General features: G+C 46.7%; 1 protein-coding gene across 1 annotated transcript; it reads right to left on the minus strand.

The window, feature by feature from the left end:
* Positions 1 to 3,764: 3,764 nt before the first annotated feature.
* Positions 3,765 to 9,821, minus strand: FITM2 (fat storage inducing transmembrane protein 2). Its single transcript, XM_061437662.1, has 2 exons — positions 9,569 to 9,821; positions 3,765 to 7,095 (listed from the first exon to the last, which is right to left on the minus strand). Exons 1-2 carry the CDS (start codon positions 9,739 to 9,741, stop codon positions 6,480 to 6,482), a joined length of 789 nt encoding a protein of 262 aa, XP_061293646.1. The 5' UTR covers positions 9,742 to 9,821; the 3' UTR covers positions 3,765 to 6,479.
* Positions 9,822 to 24,548: the final 14,727 nt, after the last annotated feature.

The raw sequence follows: 24,548 nt of genomic DNA on the forward strand, positions 1-24,548 counted from the left end.
GCACAAGGGATCTTTGATCTTCATTGCGTAATGCGGAATCTTGAGTTTGCGGCATGCAGACTCATAGTTGCAGCATACTGGATCTCATTCCCTGACCAGGGATTGAACCCAGGCCCCCTGCATTGTGAGTACAGAGTCTTAGCCACTGGACCATGGGGAAGTCCTAATGCTGCATTTCAAAAATTATATTAAAGACACCAAGCCAGTTCAGGTTACTGGGGACATGTAGAAGTTACAGTGTCCTGGCCTCTGAGAGAGACAGTCACCAAAGTAAATCTCTTAGCTCAACATTTTAAAACTTATGATATATCTTACTGTCTATGATCTCATTAAACCAGTCAAAGACCAGCGATGTAGAAAGAATCATCCCCGTTTCATAGTTGCATAACAAGCCCAGAGAGGTTAAGTGACTTGCCTAAGGTCACACAGCTGAGGCATTGAAAGGCAGGATTTGAACAGTCTGCTTCTTCTAGTTCAAGGCTTCTAATAACTCCAGGTAAGAGTCAGTTTATGCCCCCATCTATTCAGCCCTGCATCCCTTCCCATCCCTGGCAGATGCTCAGGAGATGCAAACTGAAGGCAAGAAGGCATGAGAATATGTAAAATAGATAGCTAGTGGGAAGTTGTGGTATAACACAGGAAGCTCATGGTGGTACTTTGTAACAACTTAGAGCCCTGGGATGGGGGATTGGGAGGGAGGTTCCCTCCATGTCAAGAGGGAGGGGACACACGTATCCATGGGTGTATGTGCGCTCAGTCCTTTCCAACCTTTTGGAGCCCCCTGGACTGTAGCCCACCAAGCTCCTCTGTTCATGGAATTTTCCAGGCAAGAATACTGGAGTGGGTAGCCCCTTTCCCTCTCCAGGGGATCTTCATGGCTGATTCACTTTGTTGTATGGCAGAAATCTACAGAACATTGTAAGGCAATTATCCTGCAATTAAAAAAAAATTTTTTTAAAGGCATGAGAAGAGTGGAGCTGGGAAAGTGTGACAGCTGCGTGTCAGGTGGGGCCTGATATCTTTGCTTTAGAAATTAAGACACTAATCAGAGTAGCTCTCAGGCTACCCCACCTACGCACCTCCTGGGCACTCAGACACACACCCCGAGGGAGCGATGCCCTGGCAGAGAAGTGATAAGGCTCCCAGCCCAATCTCTCAAATAAGCAGCCTGGAAACCAGGGCCAGGCAGCCCTTAGCTTAGCTCCAAGGGGACAGCGTTCAAACACTGTTCAAACAACAGTTAACACTGTGCCCGGCACCGTGCCCCCTCAACTAGCAGGGCAATGAATGCTAAGTGAGGTGTGGCATTATCCCCATCTTACCTTTCACAAAGAGGCTCCAAGATTCTGACCTGACCGAGGACACACAACTGCAAGTTGTAGCACAGCACAGTCTTTCTGCTTCTAGATTCCCTAAATATAACACTACTTATTCTTTGTAGTGACTGTATTATATTCCTGGTAGGTATGTACATTATTTGCTCAGTCGTGTCCAACTCTGTGCGACCCCATGGAGGGTAGCCTGCCAGCCTCCTCTGTCCATGGAATTCTCCAGGCAAGAATATTGGAGCAAGTTGCCATTTGCTTTCTCCAGGGGATCTTCCTGAGCCAAGAATTGAACCTGGGTCTCCTGCATTGCAGGCAGATTCTTTATCATCTGAGCTACTAGAGAAGCCCCCTGATACAGTTACCATAATTTATTTATCTGATTGGCAACAGATAAATCTTGACAACTTTTCACTATCACAAATAGCTATAATAAAATCTTTTCTGTTTATCTTTGCCCACCTCGGTGAGCACTCCCATAGCCTAAATCCCTAGACAGAGATTGTTGGGTCTGCACAAATTTTGGGGTTGTTTTTGCTTTCAGCCATGCTGCACAACTTGTGGGATCTCAGTTCCCCAACCAGGAATTGAACCCAGGCCAAGGCAGGAAAAGCCCCGAGTTCTAACCACTAGACCACCAGGGAACTCCCAGGTCTGCACATTTTAAGTTTGGCTACAACAAGGTTACCAGGTAATCACATGGGCCCAATGTACTATCTCCCCTCTCCCCAGGGTATGGGAAGACCTGTTTTCTGTGCTGTGTGTGTTCAATTTTAAAACTCCCCAGAGACTGCATTAGGGGTTTCTATGACAATTTCTGAACGTGACTATACTGCACAGGGTTTCCCTTAACAGAACCTGCCTTCTTCTTGATAGATACTGAAATTGGTTTGATTTTGGAGACTTTTAAAAAAAGCCTTCTGAAGTTCATCCCTCTGGGAGCCAGGTCCAGCTCTCCATGCCCAGGAAGTTGCTACAAAGCCAAGCAGTCAGGTCTGAACTGCATTAGTTCTGAACTGAACTGCATTAATTAATTGTTGATACAGAGAAAAGCCGGGGTGTGATCAAGTGCACCCAGAGGTCGGCTTCCCCATCACTCACTGGGAAGCCAGCTGCCACCTCAGCTGAGTGGGAGTCTCTTTTCATGTTGTTTCCTTAAATAAAAGTCCTAACCCGCTTGGGAGAACTTTTCATCAAGCGGAACAGAGAAATAGAGTCGAAGAGTTGGTGAGGTTAACCAATCTGTGCCCACCATTTATCAGATATGGAAATTGAGACCCAGAGATGTTGAGTGACTCGGTCAGGGTCACACAGAAGAGCAGATAAAGCAGTGAGGGAAGCCAGCTCCAAGCAGGCATTTGCACTTCTAGCTGAGTGCTCTTGATGGCACAGCAGGGCGCACCCAGGATCTCCACTGACATTCTTTTAGCTTGCCATGTTTCCTTCCATTGCTCTTGACCATTAGGGGAAAATTAGGTCTCCTGAGAAGAGATACCTGAATGACAATCGTGGCACTGCACGCCCGTGCCTTTGCGTGTGCTATTCTCACGTTCTGGGATTCTCTTCTCTGCCCAACCGTTTGAACTTTTCCCCATCCTTCCAGACCCAAAAGAACTAGGTTCCGGGGAAACATCTCATGATTCCGCAGGGCAGCTGGTGGTCCCCTGCTCTGCGTTCCCAGGCCCTGACCTTGGCCTGTGCTCAGAACACTTGATGGTGGCTGTCGGCTCATCAGGCATCTTCTCCACGACTGAAAATTCCTCAGATGCAAAGATGTAGCAAATTCACCTTTGCAACCCCAGCACACACCTCAAGCTCTGAAGGGACAGACTTTGAACCACAAGCTTCAGAAGGGAGGGACTTTATTATCCTGTCCCAGCTCCTGGCTCACAGGATAAACTCAAGAAGGGTTTGGTGCTGCTGACGGCATTTGAACTGGGAAGAGCGTCAAATCCTGGAGCCCTTGAACGTTCTATAGACACTGCGTGGAAGGACTGAGTAGGTCAGGCTGACAAAGGAGTAGGCGCTAAGAGGTACAGAAAGTCCTCACAGGCATACAGGCCTCCAGAGTGAGAAGGCGTTTTCACAGATGACCTCGTTTGAGTCAACTGTAACCGCCCTTTGTGTTACTTCTACGAGGCTTAGCCTTCCTCCGACTGCCAAGAAAACTGTTTGCAAATCTGGCAGATACAGACCTCAGGGCTCTGAGACACGGATGTGGCACAGGGGCAAGGAGCTAAGCAAGCTAAGAAATACGTGACAACCCATCCTTAGTTTCCAGGGTTGAGGAGAAAATAATTAAGAGTGGCAACAGCCTTGAAATTCCCTATCTGTGACGAGGGGCTCCACTAAGAATTACCCTCCTTTTGTAAAGCGGGCTGAGCTTTCCTGGTTCTGGAATTAAAGGCTGTGGAAAAGAACACACGAAACGCAGCAATGTGGGGTTTTCATTATCTCCAGTTTACTTCATTTGCCTGTTTACACATACGATCTGTGTGTGTACAAAAACAGTGGCAAGAGCCATTCGCTAAATACAATCTGGTACTCAGAGTACGACAGATGCACGTGGAAAATGAGGCGCCAGTGAATGAACCTCAACACGGAGGCAAACCAAGCACGGCGGTGTTCTGTGATTGCAGACACCCTCGGAAGCCTCTTGTTCAGCACCGCGGGAACAGACACTTTTCAAAAGATGAGGCTATTTTGACAGGATACCCAGACCCTGAATGGCACTCCAAAGAAGATGCTGGTTTCCCTGCCTTCTCTAGAGAAGCCAAAGAGTCCTAAAGGTGTAATCAAGAAAAAGGAAGCAGGGGGGTGGTCACCTGCTACGCCCATGTGCTGGGCATTGACCTACATCATTTTCCCTTCATCCCGACAGGACCACCTCCATTTTACAGATGGAGAAATTGAGGCATGCCCACGGTCAGACCGCTCTTGGCAGTGGTGGTGCCAAGATTTGGACCCACCTCTCAGACCTGCCTAAACCCAAACGCTTTCAGCCTTGCCATGCTGTCTCACATACAGATGGAGAGCATGTCCCCCAGCGACAGGCAAAGCGATAAGACTGAGCAGGAAGTGGAGGGAGACTGATGACTCGACAAGATTCGGTACCAGACGCGTTCCACGGAGTTAATGTAGGGCTGAGCTTGAATCAGACCTGCAGGAGAGAAATGTCTGGAGATGTTTACCTGGGACAAACAAATACTGGCGTCACCTCGTGTCTGTTGCCTTTCGGTGCTGAACCTGACACTTAGGAGGGATTTCGATCCCTTCAACAAGCCCCTGCTACCTACCCCACCCCCTCGGCCACCCCTGGTTTACAGATGGAGCTCCAGAGAGCAAAACCCTTCTCCCGGGGGGCCCATCGCATCTTGCCAGTGCTCCCGAGGCGCTGTGGCGACACCTCCAGAATCTCACTGCCAGGTGCTCCTGCCACCTGTGGGTCCAATGCATCACACCTCACACTTTGATCGATACAGGATAAGCTGTGGCCAGATGAGATACGCATTTTAAATACATCTTTATAAGCAATATGTTTTACACTGAAGATTTCCCAGACATCAAGTTCCTAGCAACCTAAGCTTGAGTTAAACCAATCAAGTGCTTATCAGTTAATGCTATTATCAGGCTTGACTGGGGGCAAAGAGTATAGAAGAAGCTTCCAGGATGATTATCCAAAATGCAAGGGGCTGGGGATGAAAGGCTTGCAGAGACACAGAGAGAAGGAAGGGGTATCTTATCACAGCACTAACTGCGTCTTTGTAGGGCAGACGAAACAGAGTATCTAACCCTTTCCAGCATTCTCACGGTGAAGGCCACACAAGGACAAGGTTGGAAGTTGAGAATGCTGCAAACGGGAAAGGAAAAGTCAAGTTCGAGGGCAGATGAACAGACCCTGGTTTGCTGTGGGTTTGGTGGTGGTCCAGTGAAGAAGAGGGAGGGGCCAAAGTCCAGCCACCATTTAACAGGGACGTTCCTGCAAACAAGTTGGCTTCTTGCCCTCAGAAGCAAGGAAAGACATCTTCCTCCACTTCTGACTTACCATCATCTTGTCTAAACAGGCAAAAATGTTCTGGGCCATAGCAATGGACAGGAGACTTATCATCACACGACTCTGAAACACTGTTCAGTCTGACACCACTAATGCCTGGTCAGGAGAGTTTCAGTGCAAATAGGCATTTTGCAAAATTACTCTGACTCAGCTTAAAATTCAACAAGTTATTCAAATGTCTGCTTCCCAGTTTGATTCTTAACCGAGAAAACAGCCCCGCTAATACCATAAAGCCGAGAGTGTTCTAGTGTTCTAAAAAACCCTCAAGGCGCTCGACACGTGTGCCAAAGTGCAACACTGGAGTCGTGAGTTATTTTTTGAAGTTCTGTCAACAAAGAACAAATACCATCGTTGTTATTAAAAACTATAAAGCATTCACTCAAAACAGAAGGGGAGGGGAGATAACCTTATTGCTCCAAAAACCAATATATACTAGACAACATGGACAGAAAATTATTAGTGTTCGTTACATAAAAAGTGTCCAATACTCCGTCGCAGAGGCACTCCAGTGTGACTGTTTTGGTAGTTAATCACAAGTCAGTTGAAGTATTTGACATTCCACAGATAGAACAAATACTACAACCAGAGTGTGTCTTTTAGGCGGTTGGTAGTGATATATAAAGAACCCTGCTGGAAATAAATGCTTATGCAAAGCTGACCAGAGGGCACGGTTGTTAATTAACAGCATTAGCAGCCCTTGACACAGAAGACAGCTAAGAATCAGGGAGCGAGTGATGGCAGCAAGGGAGGGTCCTGAGCCCCCCCACCCCATTTAGCCACACCAGAGAGGCCTTCCTGATTCTGCCCTCTCGCTGAGCCTGAGCTCGCCATCCAGGGACAAAAGGGACGTAACAGATTAAGGTCAAGTCTTGCCAGGGATGCAAAGTGCCTGACTGGGGATGGTGGTGCTTGTAATACAGCGTGATGTCGCCAGGCCCAGCCCAGCTCCCCAGACTCCACCACCACACCCCCTCAACCCCAAAACTGCCCGGTAAGCTTCCTTCCCGAAGCAGGATCGATCATTTAGTCAAACAATTAAGGAGAAAAAGAAACAGAAAAAGCTTTCAACCCTGGTCCTGCCCTCATCCCTTTTGTTTCTCTTATTTCTTGTAAGTGTCTTGCTTCAAGTTCAAACTGGAGCTCTGGGGAGGGAGTCCTGGAGAAAAGGATTTCAGATACCAACAGCCATACGTCCCGTACCAGCCCAGCAGACCGAACAGGGTGCCAAACACTTTCTGGGACAAGTTGTGGAAGTAGACGGCTGTGCACAGAAACATCCACACCCAGATGAAGGTCAGGAAGCCCAGGGCCACCACCAGGGTGGTGATGGCTGCGTGGAGACAGTGGTTCCTGTCCGTCTTCACCTCGTGCAGCACGGCCATCTCCTCCACAATCATGAGGGCGCAGAAGGTCAGCAGGAAGGAGTGGCCTGAGATGTCGAAGCCATGCCAAAAGCCCCCTTCCCCGTGGCACTGCTGCTTGCTCTGGTGCTCCTTTCTCTCCCCCTCCAGGGCTGGAGACTGGTAGCAGCTGCCCGTGTAGTGCTCGATGTTGGAGAAGATGGCCGTGCAGACGTACCAGATGGCCGTGCCCACGAGCAGGGTGCTCAGTCGCCGCAGGACCAGGCCGGCCTTGCCCGTCAGGTGGTAGTTGGTGAGGGCGATGAAAGGCAGGAGGAGGCAGAAGGTCCAGGCCCAGGCCACTTTGACAAAATACCTGGGAGAGGAGGAGAGTGGAGGTGAAGAGCGGGGATGTGGCAGAGTCCCGTACCATGCCTCAGGACTCTGGACTCGTGAGCAGGGAAAAAGGCAAAAAGGTAATAAGAGCTAGAGACGACAGCTTCACCTATGTAAGTATAACCTCAAAGAAAGAAAGTGAAAGCGTTAGTTGCTCTATCGTGTCCCACTCTTGGCGATCCTGTGGACTGTAGCCCACCAGGCTCCTCTGGCCACGGAATTCTCCAGGCCAAGAATACCGGAGTGAGTAGCCATTCCCTTCTCCAGGGGATCTTCCTGATCAGACCTGGGTCTCCCATATTGCAGGCAGATTCTTTACCATCTAAGCCACCAGGGAAGCCATTAACTCCTAATCCTGACACAACTCTATGAGAAAGGTACTGCTATTATCCCCACTTTATAATAAGAAAACTTTATCTGTACAGAGGTACAAACACAGAGGCACAGAGAAGCATCATGCCCAAAGCGGAGGCCATCGGAGGTGGAGCTGGGGTTCAAATCCAGGGCTGCTATCTTAAGCACTATGTTATTTGCTCAGGAAAGTAATTACACACCTTTTATGTACATCCACTTTCCCACAGAACACTCAGTTACCCTGTGAGGAAGGTGTCATTAGCCCCATATTATAGATAAAGAATAGTTTGGTAACTTGCCCAGGATCACACTCACACGACCAGCAAGCCCAGGTGAAACCAAGGTTTGGCCAGCCCCCAAACCCATGCTTTCTCTACACCAAAGCTTTTTCCTACGTGGCAGATATGATCAGACAGAAGCTTGGCTTCAGGCTAGAAGACCCAGGTTCCAATCCTGACTCTGACTTATCAACACACTTCTCTGGCCCTCCATTTCTCAACTGTCAAGTAGAACTGAGGGGACGAAATGCCCTTTAAAATCCCTTTCAGAGCCAATAATTCACTAGCTCCCTTTGATTAAATTATCGGGTTGACCACAAAGTTCGTTAAGAGTTTTTCCGTAACATTTTAACCAACCCAATAACCAGCACAGAAGTGTGGAACAAAACACTAGAATTCATGGAAACTCTCAAACGACAGGAACTTGTCTGCCAGGCTGCTGGGCACCCAGCTCACCCAGGCCAGATTAAGCAAGCAGCTGCCTTGTCTGCCACCCCTGAGTTCATCAAAGGTAGATGACCTAGAGACCAGGGGCAGTCAACACACATGCAAGAGACACCTGGGGCCAGGACCACTCTCATAATCTAGTCTCAGCCCAGCCTCCGTGAGTGGGGAAAGAAGGAAGATGGGCCAGAGACAGTAAGACTCTTGGGTCCCAAAGCCTCCTCAGACAATGCCCAAGCACCTGTCATGAAAGTCTTCCCTGGGACTGACATGCAAGGATCTGGCTAGAGTCAAGACCTGTCAGGTATCTGATGAAGCTGCTGCAGAAAGAAACTAGGGTTTTAAGTAGATGAGCAAAGTTGGACTGACTCTTGCAAGACACCACAGACACTGTACTTCAAAGAAGAATGGAAGCTCACACCAAGGGAGAAGTTTTATCTTTCAGACTTTCCCTTCACTATTGCAAATCAGTGTTTGTGTCAATAAACTTAAAATCCAAGAGGTTTAAAAAAAGAATAAAAGGACTTCCTTGGCCATCCAATGGTTAAGACTCCACACTTTCAATGCGAGGGTGTGGGTTCAATTCCTGGTGGGGGAACAAGCATCCCACATGTCTCTGGGCATGGCCAGAAAATAAATAAATTTAAAAAAAAAAAAAAAGGAGCGGGTGGGTGGACTTAAGGAGAAGTCTCAAAGAGCTCAACTGGAATTGCATTACTGGGCCACTGCCATGAACTTTGAGTAGCTGAGAAGATCCAAGCAGATCCAGGGGAAAGGTCATAGACTGGAGGGTTCCGCTCCGGGGTGATTATCTTGGAGCAGGGGATTGTCACAGGCTAGGACAGGCTTTCAAAGGTGGGGGTTGTGGGGGGAGGGAAGGGGTGTTGGGGAAAGAAGGCAGGTCTACTTGCCCCACCCAAGTGTGATGGGATTCCGTCACCAGCTGGGGGGAATACAGCACTTAGGGCGGAGGCTCACGGTCTGACACTGGCAGGCAGGAGGGAGGTGGCATCTCCCCTAAAGCAGGGGCCAACTCCTAATCCCGAGGGGAGGCACGGGGAGCAGCCACAGAGGCTGGTTCACGCCCCCTTCCCATCTCCCACCTCTACACACACGGAGATACACACACCCTGCCCGTCACCCCTGCCCAGTCAAGCTCAGACTCTCTGCTCTGGATGTGCAAACGCGACTTGCTAGTGACACTAGCTATCCCAGGGTCCCCTCGTCGAGACACGCGTGTAGACACAGCTGCCACGATGCGGAGAAGGACCTCCCCTTCCAATGACCCGTCCATCAGAGCAGCTAAGCCCCGGCTTTCTGGGCAAGCCGACAGTGACGGCTACGGCGGGGGCAGGAGGGGACCCGGGGCGCACTCACACGTTGAGGACGTTGCGCTTGTTGCTGAGATAGCTCTCGGGCAGCGGGGAGAGCTCCTTGAGGAGGGAGCCCGCCAGCATAGAGGCCGCCAGAGCCCAGGGCAGGTATTTCCGCACTGCCGATCGCACCAGCGTCCCCCGGAGGACCCACGCGCAGCGCTCCAGGTGCTCCATGCCCGACCTCGTCGGCCACCGTCCTCCTCCTCTCGGCCACCGTCTTGCCCTTCATCCGGGCCGGCGCCACCGCCTCCCTTTGGGCGCATGCGCGCCCCTAGCAGGTCCCGCCCCTGAGGGGCGTCGGGCTTCGGAGCCCGCGCGCGTCCCCTCCTGGCTGCCTGCAGCCTCTGCAGCGTGCCAGTCTCCGAATTGCTCATCCCTCTTTTTTGTTGTTCAATTGCGCAGTCCGACCGCATGGGCTGCAGCAAGCCAGGCTTCCCTGTCCTTCACTATCTTTTTTTATTAAATACCAACTATTTGTTTATCTATCTATCCATTTATCTATCTATCTATCTATTTATTTTTGGCTTCCCTGGGCCCGGATCCATCCTTTCCTTGTTCTCCAAATCTGGCCTGCACAGTCAGGCAGATTAGAATTTCAACCTCTGTTCCTTGCTCTGGTCAGAGGAATAAATGCTTGTGGGAATATTTGCTGCAGGAGGGGGAGAATGAACGTAGCACTGTAGGAACTGGAGCAGTGGTCCCAGCATCATTTAGTCTCTCTCTTGGTAGCTCTTCTTCCATAGAGCCTTAGTTTTCTCACCTGCAAAATAGGAAGAGGACAGATCTACCTCTTTCCTAAGAGTTAGTTATGAACTCGAGGTTCCTTATGGTGGTCCAGATGCAGGGATGTGAGAAAATGAAATAACTGCTTGAAATTGTTATATTTACATTTTAAAATACTTTATTTTCCCTTTTAAAACAACTGCGTATTTGTATTGAGTGAAAATGCTGGACCCTGGGAGTTAATGGCAATCCAATGAACATGTTAATGAGTCAGTCACTCTTTTAACACAGAGTTAAACCGTTTCATGGGCAGAGGAGTCTAGAGGGCCACAGTCCATGGGTCGCAAAAGAGTCAGACACGACTTAGCAACTAAACAACAGCAAAACCCTCTCATCCCCTGTCATGGCTGGGTATCTGATTCAGAGTTTCCCAAACTCAAAGCATTTCTTTGCTACTGTATTAGTTTCCTAGGGCTGCCATAACAAATTACTACAATGTATTGGCTTAAACAAACAGATATTTATTCTCTGACAATTCTAGAGGCCAGAAATCTGCAATCAACCTGCTGACAGGACCACCTCCCAAGCAGAAATATCCATGGAATAATAGATTCTGTGTTCCAGTTATATTTCTTCTATGACAAAAATAATGTTTCTGTTGAAATATTCATTATCTCTATGGGCTTCCCTGTTGGCTCAAATGGTAAAGAATCTGCCTGCAATCCAGGAGATCTGGGTTCCATCCCTGGGTTAGGAAGATCCCCTAGAGAAGGGAATGGCAACCCACTCCAATATTCTTGCCTGGAAAATTCTATGAACAGAGGAGCCTAGCGTGCTGTAGTCCAGGGGGTCACAAAGACTTGGACACAACTCACCGACTGACACTTTTTTCTGTCTGCTTAAAATAATCCTCTCTCCCTAAACCAAGGGTAGCTACTGCACTTTGGGGAACACCTGTCTGATTTATGCCTATAATAGACTGATATTTAAAATCTCTCATGCAGAGAGTCAATAAAATAATAAAAGTATTAATTCCTTAAAATTATCTCAAGATGATCTGCCATCTGTAAACTGCATTGATCTGATAATAGTTTTTATATATCAAGATATCTCCGGGTCTTTAAAAAACTAGATTTAAGAAAGCAAATGTGGGACTTCCTTGGTGGTCCAATGGTTAAGAATCCACCTTCCAATGCAGGGCACATGGGTTCAGTCTCTGGTCTGGGAACTAAGATCCCACATGCCCCGAAGTAACGAAGTCCCATGCCACAACTAGAGAGAAGTCCTCGCGCTGCAATGAAAGATCCCCAAGTGCCATAGCTAAGACCCAACATGGGCCTAAAGTGAATAAATACTTTCGTGAAAAAGCAGATGTTTATATTTCCAGTAGTCATGGATGGATGTGAGAGAAGGTTGAACGTCAAAAAACTGATGCTTTCAAACTGTGGTGCTAGAGAAGACTCTTGAGAGTCCCTTGGACAGCAAGGAGATCAAACCAGTCAATTCTAAAGGAAATCAACCCTGGATTTCAGGATTGAGTCAATATTCATTGGAAAGATGGATGCTGATGCTGAAGCCCCAGTACTTTGGCCACCTGATGCGAAGAGCCGACTCACTGGAAAAGACCCTGATGCTGGGAAAGATTGAGGGCATGAGGAGAAGGGGACGACAGAGGATGAGATGGTTGGACAGCATCACCGACTTGATGGACATGAGTTTGAGCAAACTCTGAGAGATAGTGAAGGACAGGGAAGCCTGGCGTGCTGCAGTTCATGGGGTTGCAAAAAGTTGGAGACGACTTGGCAACAGAACAACAACAGTAGTGATTATACAGTCACTAATTTGGCTTTTCATAATTGGGGATGAAAACCACACAGCCGGAAAGATGTTAATTGTGAAGGCAGCTTGTAAATAGTATCTGAAACTCTCTCTGTCTCCTGCAGATTGTCAGTTGCTCAATTATTGTCACTTTCTAGAGCAAGCTGCATGGTGGTTAGAAACAGAGAGGTACACTGGACATTATAAGCTAAGTGGTCCCTCCTGGTGAAAATCCAGATGTTGATCCCCCATCCCAGGAGAAAGGGAAAGGGTTCTTCTGGATGAGAAAAACTAGACATTACCCAGAGGAACTAGCAAAAAATTTACCTCCTGTAAATGTCAGGATTTGTATTCCTCTAGAAAGGAAATGGGTTTGTTCCAATTGAGACTTTGCAGCTTCATCCCTGAAGATTTTCAAAGACAGGGTTAAACCCAGACCTGAAAAATGGTAGGTCTCTAGAGAATTTTTCTTGTTTCGGTTAAACTTCAACCTACATTGAGAAATACATATTCACGTTGTAAGTCCAGCTGTGTGCCTGTGAGAACAAACTGTTAAATTTTCAGGACTTTTGCAAGTTGATTGTTAAAGCCACCATTAAAAATCACAATGTATATATGAACAATTAAATGCAGAATAAATATTCAGAAGTCATCATTCCCTAATTATTTTACTCTATTTGACTATTATCTATGCCCCTCGGGTTGCTTATATCTCTTGTATGTTACGGTGCAAATTCACCAACTGTGTGTTTGTCAGCATCAATTTTAACTTGAAACCAGCTCTGGTGGGAGTATTTACATTAAGAGAAATGGCAAGTACTGTAAATCAGGGCTTTATTTGGTTTACTGAGTGTTTATTGATTGTCTGCACTGAGATGAAACTCCATTTGTCAAAACATGGTTAAACTGAAACATGAGGTTGGCTGTGGAGACAAGAGACCAGTAAATTAAACATCAATGAAGGCATTCTAGAAGAAGCAATTCACTATATGGGATTCAAAGTGAAGAGTGTTTGCATATTTTATTATTTTAAAACTATGTGCTACATTCTTTATATTAAGAGAAATGTATTATACTTTTATGTATGTACAAACTTCCCCAGTGGCTCAGCAGTAAAGAATCTGCCCACAAGGCAGGTGATGCAGGAGACGCGGGTTTGATCCCTGGGTGGGGAAGATCTCCTGGAAGAGGGCATGGCAACCCACTCCAGTATTCCTGCCTGGAGAATCCCCACGGACAGAGGAGCCTGGTGGGCTGCAGTCCATGGGGGTCACAAAGAATTGGACATGACTGAAGCGATTAAGCTCGACAGCACAACACAGTACTTACACATTTTCCCTTAGAGAGAGAGTTGTTAAACATTTATCAACAAATCACTGGTTGTGATCCAGTACACACATATGTAGCATAAGTGACTATGTTTGTTAATAAGCATATAGACATAGCTGTAAATATAGCTTCATGACAGTTCATGACAGAGTTTGCCTCTACTGTGTGAGGCACTCCGATAGTTTCTATTCAATTATAAATTGAATTTTTAAAACATGCTGGTCATGACCCACTCACTAATAGGTGTGGACCTGTAATTTGAGAAACGTTTCCCTAGAAGATTCTAAGGCATTGGAGGACCATGCCCTACCCTTCCCCAGCAGGAGGGGATAGAAAACCACAAACATCAAGGCTTTGCCCTGCCTGAGACTGAGTGGTATCACCTAATTTGCTGGGTTTCAGTCCTTCATTTATTTATTAAAGAATAAATAAATATTTGTTTGAATTATATGGCCTCTGACCTCAAGCAACTTCACCTAGTGAAGGTGGTCATCATTAATTTATTCAGCAAACCAACACTTATGAACTATTTGCCATGCACCAAGCACTGGGCTGGATGTTAAGATCTCTGATGTTTTGGATGGACGAGTGTCCTTAATAACTATAGATTCATCTCTTTAAAAACAACATTTTTCAAGCCTGAGCCAAGATGAAGCTGGGCCATCTTGTCAAAACCAGAAAGTGAGGAAGCCATAACCTACCAAGGACTGCTAAGGTCATTTCAGGAGGACACAGAAGCCAATTAGAAAAGCTCCCACAGGCCAAAGATGGGACAACTTGAGCCTAAATAAAAGTATTAACTGCAATGGATGGAAACACACACATTTGTTTAGTAGCTTTTTTTCTGGTTGTGCTGTGAGGCATGTGGAATCTTAGTTCCCTGACCAGGGATCGAACCTGGAACCTGCACCCTCTACACTGGAAGCATGAAGTCATAACCACTGAACCTTCAGGGATGTCCCAGAGGTTCATAGTGTACTTTAAAAGTAGTAGCTACCAAAAAAAAAAAAAAAAAAAGTAATGGCTACCTTTGGAGAAATCAGCTCTCATTATTTTGACAGCTATTAAATAAAGGGAAATAATCAAGCATTTTTCCTGCCACTCTTACGGGAATAAAGTCACTGAATAACCAGGGAGACAGTGAATTTCTTGTTAAAGAAATATCTCAGCGAGTAAATGAAGGAACAGCAGAATCAGACATGAATGTTTAAAATGTTCATTTGAAATATTGGTGAGCCAGATTCATTCTTTTTAAAAAGTCAGTTTGCGGATATTCATAAAAAAGTTTAATACATACTTAAAAGCACTTTCAACTAAATCTCTACAAATCCATCTCATAAGGTTTCAAAATTTAAAATCAGATTATTATAATTGTGACTTTTGCTCAGAATTTTATATTTTAGGTTTCTTGCTGTCAGATTTTACAAGCACATGGCTTCATGTTTACTATAGAAATGGAGAACTAGAATCAAAAATATGTCTGCTACCAAAAAAGTAGCTTTTTCTTGCTGAATGCAAAATGCAATTTCGTAAGTAATCTCCACATGTACATCACTTGCTGCAAGAGTTTGGAGATTATAGAATTTATCTTGGCGTCTAAGTCTCCCTTGGACAGTGTGGTCTTTGACTTTTTTGAAAATCACATTTATTTGTCTTTTTATTTTGATGGCAGTTTGTGTTCTTTGAAAAATATAAAGTTACTAAATCTGTGAATGGTTGTGTGGAATCTTCTGAGGCTATGACTAGGCTTTCATGTTCAGCCAGGCTGAACATGAATATATGTACACTAAAGATTAAATAAAAGGAAATGTGGGGACTTCCCTGATGGTCCAGTGGTTAAGAATCTGCCTGCCAGTGCAGGGGACACAGGTTCGATCCCTGGTCCAAGAAGATTCCACATTCAGCGGAGCAACTAAGTCTGTGTACCATGACTACTGAGTCTTCGCTCTAGAGCCGGAGGGTCACCACTACTGAGCCGATGTGCTGCAACTTCTGAAGCCTGAGGTCTGCAATAAGAGAAGCCATCGAAGTGAGAAGCCCAGGCAATCTAGCTAGAGAGTAGCCTGGCTCTCCACAACTAGAGAAAGCCCTCATGCAGCAACGAAGACCCAGCACAACCAAAAAAGAGAAAGTGTGGGACCTTCCTGGTGGTACAGTGGTTAAGACTCCATACTCCCAACGCAGGGGGCCCAGGTTCACTCTCTGGTCAGGGAACTAGATCCCACGTGCCGAAACTAAGCAGAGAAGGCAATGGCACCCTACTCCAGCACTCTTGTCTGGGAAATCCGGTGGATGGAGGAGCCTGGTAGGTTGCAGTCCATGGGGTCGCTACAAGTCAGACATGACTGAGCGACTTCACTTTCACTTTTCACTTTCACACATTGGAGAAGGACATGGCAACCCACTCCAGTGTTCTTGCCTGGAGAATCCCAGGGACGGGGGAGCCTATGGGGTCGCACAGAGTCGGACACGACTGTAGTGATTCAGCAGCAGCAGCAGCAGCCGAAACTAAGAGTTCATGGGCAGCAATGAAAGACCTGCATGCCGTAACCAAGATCTGGCATGGCCAAATAAATAAATAAATGTAAGCTTTGATTGCCTTCCTCTACAGAATTTTTCTTCTTTATAACCATATTACATTATAATGCCACAGACTCATAAAGTTAAATTCTACTGGGGTAGAATAACAACAAAAAGTGAGTGTTTCCACTGGAAAAGAGACTTTATTTTGACAATGATCTTGGTCAGTTTTAAAAGTAAATTGTCCTGTATCACTTGATTTAATGCAAAAAGCAGGAGGTTTTTATGGATTAGGAGCATCATCAAAGAGTCTTTTTAAAATGTACTTTATAAAAAATGTATTTTATAATTTACTTAATTATTTTCTGTCTTTTCTACTTGCTTATCAGCCCTAGAAGGTAGGGAGCATTGCTTATTTTGTTCACTAATGCATCCCAAGCATTAAAACCATATCTGGCACTTACTAAGCACTCAAAAAATTTTATTTTGTTACACAAATTAAAGAATAATTATTAATATGTGGATGTAAAGGAAATTATTTTAAAATTTAAATTGTTTCCTTATAAACAGAAGAGAAACAGCAGAAAGTAATAATTATGAATTTTTAATTTTTTTTTTTTTTTACTAATAAGAGTTCCCAAGTTGATAAATCGCTGTGAGAGAGGTTTCTGGTCCATTAAGGCTTGAAAGATGTAGTGAAAAAATGAGAAGGGGTTAAGTAGAGGATGCTCGGGGGCATGAGGAGAAGACCCTGTAGAGTCAGGGAAGGGTCAGGAAAGAATTCTTAGAAGAGAGGATTTCTGTCCAAGCTGGGGTTGGAAGGACTGGCCAGAGGGTGGCCAGAGGAACAGTGGGAAGCAGTCATTCCAGGAAGAGCAACCAGCAGGTGCTTTTTTGCTGGCTGGTGTGCCCGAAATAATTCATTCCTGGTGTGGCAGGGAGGGCAGTAGACAGCCCAATAATTCTCCCAGCGGGCAGCCCTCTGTCCACAGCTCCTGGCCAGAGGGCAGAAGTATTCCTCCCCAGCAGCCAGCCCTTTCCTTCTCTGCAATGCCTCCCTCATTCTGAACCTCTGGCCACCTCTCTTTCTGGCTGGAGGGGACGGCTAGCTGCTCCCTTGGATGAGGCAGCTGAGCAAAGCCAGCAGCTGCCAGAGGCCAGGCTGCCTGACTGCCAAACCGGGAGGGGGTTGGATCCACTGGCTGCGCCCTCAGCCCACACATGCCCAGCCTCTGGGACTGCTTGGGAACAGGGTCAGGAGAGCTGGCACCACAGGGCAGGGATCTGGCTTTGCTCATCTTCCAGCCACAGCGAGAGAGGCAGGAGGGCTGGCCAGCAGCCCCAGCAGCCTTGAGTATGTGCCTGCTTTCTCTCTGGCCACTGCATCCTGCAGACCCCAGGACCCTCCTCTCTGAAATAGTCACGGGGCTGAGGCTTGGAAAGTGTTAGTCGCTCAGTCATGTCCAACTCTTTGCAACCCCATGGATGGTAGCCCACCAGGCTCCTCTGTCCATGGGATTCTCCAGGCAAGAACACTGGAGTGGTTGCCATTTCCTTCTCCAGGGGATCAACCCAGGGATTGAACCTGAGTCTCCTGCATTGGCAGGAGGGTTCGTTCCTATCTGAACCACCAGGGAATCCCAGGTTTTGGAAGGAGGGGTTTTTGATTGGTTTGATTTAGTTTGGTTTTTTATTTGTTTTTGCCTGAAAGAGCATTGGTAAAAAGAAAGGCAAGGAAATGACTATGTCAGTGTCAGTATAGCAGTTACCTGTAGGACCGAGAGAGGCCACTGTTCCTCTGGCCACCCTCTGGCCAGTCCTTCCAACCCCAGCTTGGACAGAGGGTTTTGGGGGTGTAGACAGAGTTCTGGTTCCTTACCTTGGGAGAGTCACAGAGATATTTGCTTTAAAAATATTCATTTAACTATATGTTTATATTTTTATAAATCTTACATATTTGTTATATTTCACACTTTAAGAAATGGTATTAAAAAAAAAAAAAAAAGGGAACACCACACTGGGAATAAGATGCCTAGGTTCTGAGAAGAATGAGTTTTTTGACATTTTTTTTCCTCCAGTCTTCCCATCCAAAGTACAGCATAGAATTCAGATGTACCTACGTCATATTTTAATGCCTCAATTCTTAAAGTTGAGTTAAACATGAATTAAATTGTCTCCTTTACTAGTTTAAACATTTAGCTAGTTGTTTTATTTTTGTTTTTTATGGAAGTGACATTGATTTATAACATACTGAGCCTTAACCAAGTGCCAGGCACGGTGCTAAGTGCTTTACTGTTCTTAACGCTCTTCCTTCACATGACAGGTAGGTACTGTGATCACTCTAGTCTACAGATGGAAGCACCAAGGCCCAGAGAGGCTAAGTAACTTAGCCAAGGTCACACAGCTAGCAGTGCTGAAGAGCTGGGATTCAAACTAGGGTCAGTGTGCTCAAGGGGCAGAGCTTAACCTCTGGCCCGTACTGCCTCCCAGATCTGACCTTACCTGACTGCTAAAATGACAGCCACATAGTCACTTACAGTTGGTAGAGTTTAGAGGTCATGGTGGTCCAGTGGCTGAGACTCCCTGCTTCCAATACAGGGGACCTGGGTTCGTCCCTGTTCAGAGAACTAGATCCCACCCACCTCAAGGAAGACCAGGTGCAGCCAAATAAAGAAATATATTTTTTTTAAGAATACAGTCAGACAGACATGGGTTCAAATCTAAACTCACATGAAAAATGAGGACGGTATTCAGCCAACTTTGTTGCCAGGACAAGTAAATGAAAACTTATTTGCCAGGTATGAGGTACACAGTAGGCACACAATAAATGATCACCTCTAAAATTAAGATGCTCACCGCGTAGGAAATAGACAAGGCCAAGTGTCGCTGTCCGCATTTATCAGATGGGAGATCCGGCTCAGTTCCGGTACCACCGAGGGGTGAGGAGTCCCAGAGGGTCCACTGGTCCCTTACCGGCCCCGCCCAGTAGAACTCTCCGGGTCTGGCGTCTGATGTGGCCGCCTGGCACCCGCCCCGCTCCGCAGGAATGTGGGGCGCGAGTGCTGGTGGCGAGGAGGGGGCGCTGACGCTGAGGCTTTTCCGCTCCAGCTGCGCGGACGGGCGACACAGCAAATTCCGCGGCCACACCTGGCCGTGCAGCTGTCCAGGCTGGGCCGGGAGGAGGATTCCCCAGTCCTCCGGCCGCAGGCCCCCGAGGGCACGGCCTTGACCCCTGGCGATCATGGGCGGGAGGGGTTGGGGGGCGGGGGGAACGCCGAACACTCCCGCTGGGTTAAACGCGCTGGACCAGCCCCATTCTCCAGCTACTCCTCTTCACCTGGCCTTTATGGAAGGAGGCTAGTCCTCTCTGACACCGGGGAAGATGAGGGGCTCCCCGGTCGAGCCCCTGAAAACACCCTGCTCAGAATGCTGACTCGGAGGAGGAGGATAGAGGACCCCTCAGGGGCACCCCTCTGGTTTCAGGATTCTGGGTTTCCCTGGGAAGTCAGATCCTAAGAGATCATAGTGGGATGACGTGCTCCCATTTCCCCGAAACCTAAGCCATCCTCTCCTCTCCCTGTGTCCCCCCAACCCCTGTCCCCAGTGGGGCACCAGGACTGGGCACAGGGCAAAGCCAAGGTGAAACTGAGGTCCTCAGTTCTGCAGCCGGGGTGGCATTCAAGGCCTCCCAACAGCACAAGTAGTCTCTGTTCACCTCTGCCCCCATCTCTGGGCCACCTCGTACCCTTCTGTCCCCTCTGTGTGCATGCCTGCTAAGTCGCTTCAGTCATGTGCAACTCTTTGCGACCCCATGGACTATAGCCCGCCAGGCTCCTCTGTCCATGGAATTCTCCAGGCAAGAATACTGGAGTGGGTTGCTACGCCCTCCAGAGGATTTTCCCAGCCCAGGGACCGAACCTGTGTCTCTTCTGTCTCCTGCATTAGCAGGCAGGTTCTTTACCACTAGTGCCCCCTCTAATCCTCCCTAACCCGCCTTTTCTCAGTTCCTCAAATGCACCAAACGCCCTGCAGCCTCACAGCCTTTGCCCATGCTCTCCTCCTTGGTGTACCCCTATGTCCCAGGCTCACCCTCGCCTCATTTTTCATTTTTCTATTGTCTGCTCAATCACCACATATTACTAAGATTATGACTAAGGGAGTGTCTTTGAGAATTCCTGGGCCACGGCTCTCCTACACGAAGTTCAGAATCCACTTGCCAATTTCCTCCAATAACTTTGTTGGAATTTCCATTAGGATTGTAGCAAATTTAATCTGGTGAGAACTGACAACACCTATGAGTCTACTATAATGACGTGTTGTGAGTCATCGAGGATACAGAGACAAACCATGCAACTCCTTCCCTCAATAAGCTTTTTTTACTCCTGGTCTTCCTTTCTATTTTATTTCATCTCATGAGAGAAGATCTTACTGGGCCCATTTTGCAGATCAGAAAACTGAGGCTCAGAGAAATTGCATGACCTGCCCTAGGTCCTGCGGGGAGGAAGTGGTGGAGCCAAGACCCCCACCCAGTCTGTCTGACTCACAAATCTGCCCAAGCCAATTTGGTCTATGGGTTTGGTTCGTGTGTGTCTCTGTGTGTATAAAAGTAAGGTGTGTTTTCACACACACCCAAAGTTGAAAACCATCTATTTAAAGATGGATGTGCTGTGAGGTTGAGTGGGAGTGCAGGTATGTCTGCTCTGTTGGGCTGTGACTTCTCTTTGTGTGGATGGTGGGGTCTTTGGCTATGTGTATAAAGTGTTGGGGGTTTTGGTGGGTGTACTGGGAAGGATATGTCTGTGTATTGGGTAGGAAGTGTGTGTTGGGAAGACAAAATTGGGTTACTTCTGTTGGTATGTGTGTGTGTTTTCTTATATTAGATTTTAATTTGATACTTGTTGAAAGAACTCTTTGAAATTAAACAAAGGCTTTTCAAACCGTCTATAACTCAGTTTTTATTTAAGGTGTAACTTGTGTGTATGCTCAGTTGCTCAGTCCTGTCTGACTCTTCACAACCCCATGGACTGTAGCCCACCAGGCTCCTCTGTCCATGGAATTTTCCAGGCAAGAATACTGGAGTGGGTTACCATTTCCTTCTCCAGGGCTTCTTCCCGACCCAGGGATCAAACCTGCGTCTCCTGCATTGGCAGGTGGATTCTTTATGACTGCGCCATCTGGGAAGACTAAGGTATAATTTACGGTATTCAGATCTTAAGTGTACAGCTGGATGAATTTTTATATACACGCCATCAAGCTTCCTGGGGCTGGGGAAAGAGAGTGAGCTGGGGCTGCTCTCTTTCTGCGGTTTCTCTTGCTGCAGAGCAAGACTCTAAAATGTGCAGGCTTCAGTAGCTGCATCTCAGGGTAGAGCACGGGCTGAGTTGCTCTGTGGCAAGTGGGATCTTCCAAGACCAGGGACTGAACCCATGTCCCCCTGCATTGGCAGGCAGATTCTTAACCACTGGACCACCAGGGAAGTCTTCTAGTTTTGCCCATTCTTAAGCATCTTGTCAATGGAGTCACGTGGTGTTTGCTTGGGCAGGTTAATAGCTAACACTGAACAAACTTGCTTTGTGTGTTGACAATTCCTGTATCTCACTGAATTTATCATAATAGCCAAATAATGTAGTGCCTGTTTATTGTTCCCATTATACAGATGAGGAAGCTGAAACTCAGAGACTTGCCTCGGGTCACCCAGACCAAGGTCACTCATCTGTGGTCACAGCTCTGGTCCTTGCAACTCCTAAACCATCCTGCCTCCCTCTGGGTAACTCACCGAAGAGGTGACATGACTTATGAGAGAACAGAAGACCTGGGAGCCCAGAGGTGCTTCTGGGTGTGCTTTATTTCTTTTCCGAGAAGTCAGTGTTTCTGAATCTGTCGTCAGATCTTCCCAACACCCCCTACTGCTGTGTAGGGTACCACCTGCCACTGGCAGCCCAGCCACAGCAGGGCTGCAGAGACACACCAACCACAAGGGTTGAGTTCTGGCTCCCAGAGTTACTTGCTGTATGACTATGAGGAAGCTACCTCCTTTTTTGAACCTCACATCCTCAACTGCTGAAAGAAGGCTAAAATCCTCATGCAGGGTTAGGACAGTAACAGACGGAAGATGTCATTGTATAAATTACCACTGCTGTTATTTTTTTTAAAGATTTTGTACTGAAAAATAAAACATAAGTACAGAAAGTCACATAAAACCAATGTGGGACCCAATAGAGTGAACCTCTTGTAACCCCCAGTCAGATCAAGAAATAGGAGCCTCTTAAATGTCCCACCTCAATTACAGCTTGACTTCTATAATATTTCTTTGTCCGCACTCAAGTTCACATCCCTCAACAGTGGAGTCCATAAAAAATTTGCCCATATAAAATAATGTAGGGACTTCCCTGGTGGTCTGGTTGCTAAGACTCCATGCTCCCAATGCAGGAGGTCCGGGTTTGATCCCTGGTCAGGGAATTAGATCCCATAGGCTGCAACCAAGAGTTCCCATGCCACAAGGAACTTCGAAGATCCCACATGCAGGCAAATAAATCAATAAGAATAAATATTTTAAAAAATGTGTATCTTTTGAGTCTCTATTGATTTCCACCTCCGTCTCTTTCATTTTCTCAGTTGTCTTTTAGAAGAACTTGGAACATTTGACCAAAGAGTTTTGAAGAGTGTGGATCACCATTCCTATTTTTCACATGTGTTTTCCTCCCTCCCAGCTCCCTCTTTCCCTTGTTTGGATTTGGAGTGACACAAATCTGGGTTGAAGTTTTGAGTCTGCCAATTGCTGTGTGTCCTTGGACAAGTCACTCACCCACTCTGAACCTATTTCCTCAACTGGCAAATGAAGGGGTGATCTGGAGGATCTCTAAGGACATTCCAACTTTCTTAGTCTCCTCTCTCAAGCACCAGGCTCCTGTTCCACAGTCTCTTCTTCTTTTTCATCTCTCTTTTAAAATTAAAGTACCGTTGATGTACAATATTATATAAATTCATGGACAATATAGTGATTCACAATTTTTAAAGGTTATACTCCATTTATAGTTTTATATTCCTTGTGTTGTACTACACGGGCTTTTTTCCATTGTGCCCCTGCAATGGGAGTGTGGAGTCTTAACCACTGGACCACCTGGGGAGTCCCTACACAGACTCTTCTTAAAAGCAACTTTATTGTCTGAAAAGAACCCTGGGGTAAGAAACAGAGACCTGGCTCTGGAATCCAGTTTCCACTGGGACTAGCTGTGTGACCTTGGACAAGGTACTTAACCTCTCTGAGTTTCCACTTCTTCGTCTGTTGAATGGAGATTCTGAACCCTAATCCATAAAACTGGAGCAAAACTTGAATGATATCGGACTCTTATAGCACTTAGTGCTTGGCACCTGAAAAAAAAGTGAAAGTGTTAGTCACTCAGTTGTGTCCAACTCTTTGTGACTCCACAGACTGTGGGGCTCCTCTGTCCATAGGATTCTCCAGGCAAAAATATTGGAGTGGGTAGCCATTCCTTTCTCCAGGGGATCTTCCCAACCCAGTGATCGAACCCTGGTCTTCTGCATTGCAGGCAGATTCTTTACCGTCTGAGCCACCAGAGAAGCCCATCTAGTATGTGCTAAATAAATGTTGACTGTTATTGTTGTTGTTATTATTATCATCAGTTATAGCTAACATTTCTTGACTGCTTACTCAGGCCTTGTGTCACGTGTCTCAGTTCATTTAATCCTCACAACAATTCCACAAGGCAGCCTTATTTTATAGGTGAGACATCAAGGCACAAAAGGTTAAGTAACTTGCCCATGGACACACAGCTAGTAAGCCATGAACCCAGGCTGTCTGGATCCAGAGTCAGCAGTGTTAGTCACTGAGATGTACTGCCTCAAATACTACTGCTATCTAGAAGAATCTCCCCTTCACTTGCCCAAGAGAATTCCAGTAGGGGTGAAGATGAAGCAATAGCTGAATCCAGTGTGACAAAATCCAGGGGTGAGTAAAGCTCTTACCCTGAAGTGAGATCCCAGCCCAGGACATTCATCTGGGCCATCTCTGATTATTTCCTGCCTTCACCCCTAACATTTTTATCCACTGGCAACCTGTGTATTCATGTACAGATGGGCAAGTTGGATCATAAAGAAGGCTGAGTGCCAAAGAATCGATGCTTTTGCGTTCTGGTGCTACAGAAGACTCGAAGAGTCCCTTGGACAGAAAGGAGATCAAACCAGTCGATCCTACAGGAAATCAACCCTAAATATTCATCAGAAGGACAGTTGCTGAACAGAAGCTCCAATACTTTGGCCACCTGAAGCAAACAGCCGACTTGTCAGAAAAAAACACCCTGATGCTGAGAAGGATTGAAGGCAAAAGGAGAAAAGGGTGGCAGAGGATGAGATGTTTCAGTGGCGTTACTGACTCATTGAACATGAATTTGAGCAAACTCTGGGAGACGGTGAAGGAAAGAGGAGCCTAGCGTGCTGCAGTCCATGAGGTCACAAAGAGTTAGACATGACTTGGCAATTAAACAACACCAACCTGTCAAAGTGAACCTCGGGACAGGCTTAGTCAACAAGGACAGCAGGCAAGGTCCTACCTGGTGGACTGGCCGCGGGTG

This window comes from Bos javanicus, chromosome 13, assembly GCF_032452875.1.
Source record: "Bos javanicus breed banteng chromosome 13, ARS-OSU_banteng_1.0, whole genome shotgun sequence".
Taxonomy (NCBI): Eukaryota; Metazoa; Chordata; class Mammalia; order Artiodactyla; family Bovidae; genus Bos; species Bos javanicus.

Excerpts from the sequence above, each read along its gene's own strand:
- FITM2 (XM_061437662.1), bottom strand. The coding sequence starts at position 9,741 with ATGGAGCACCTGGAGCGCTGCGCGTGGGTCCTCCGGGGGACGCTGGTG. Across the intron at positions 7,096-9,568 it reads AAGCGCAACGTCCTCAACGT|GTATTTTGTCAAAGTGGCCT; the intron begins GTGAGTGCGCCC and ends CTCCTCTCCCAG.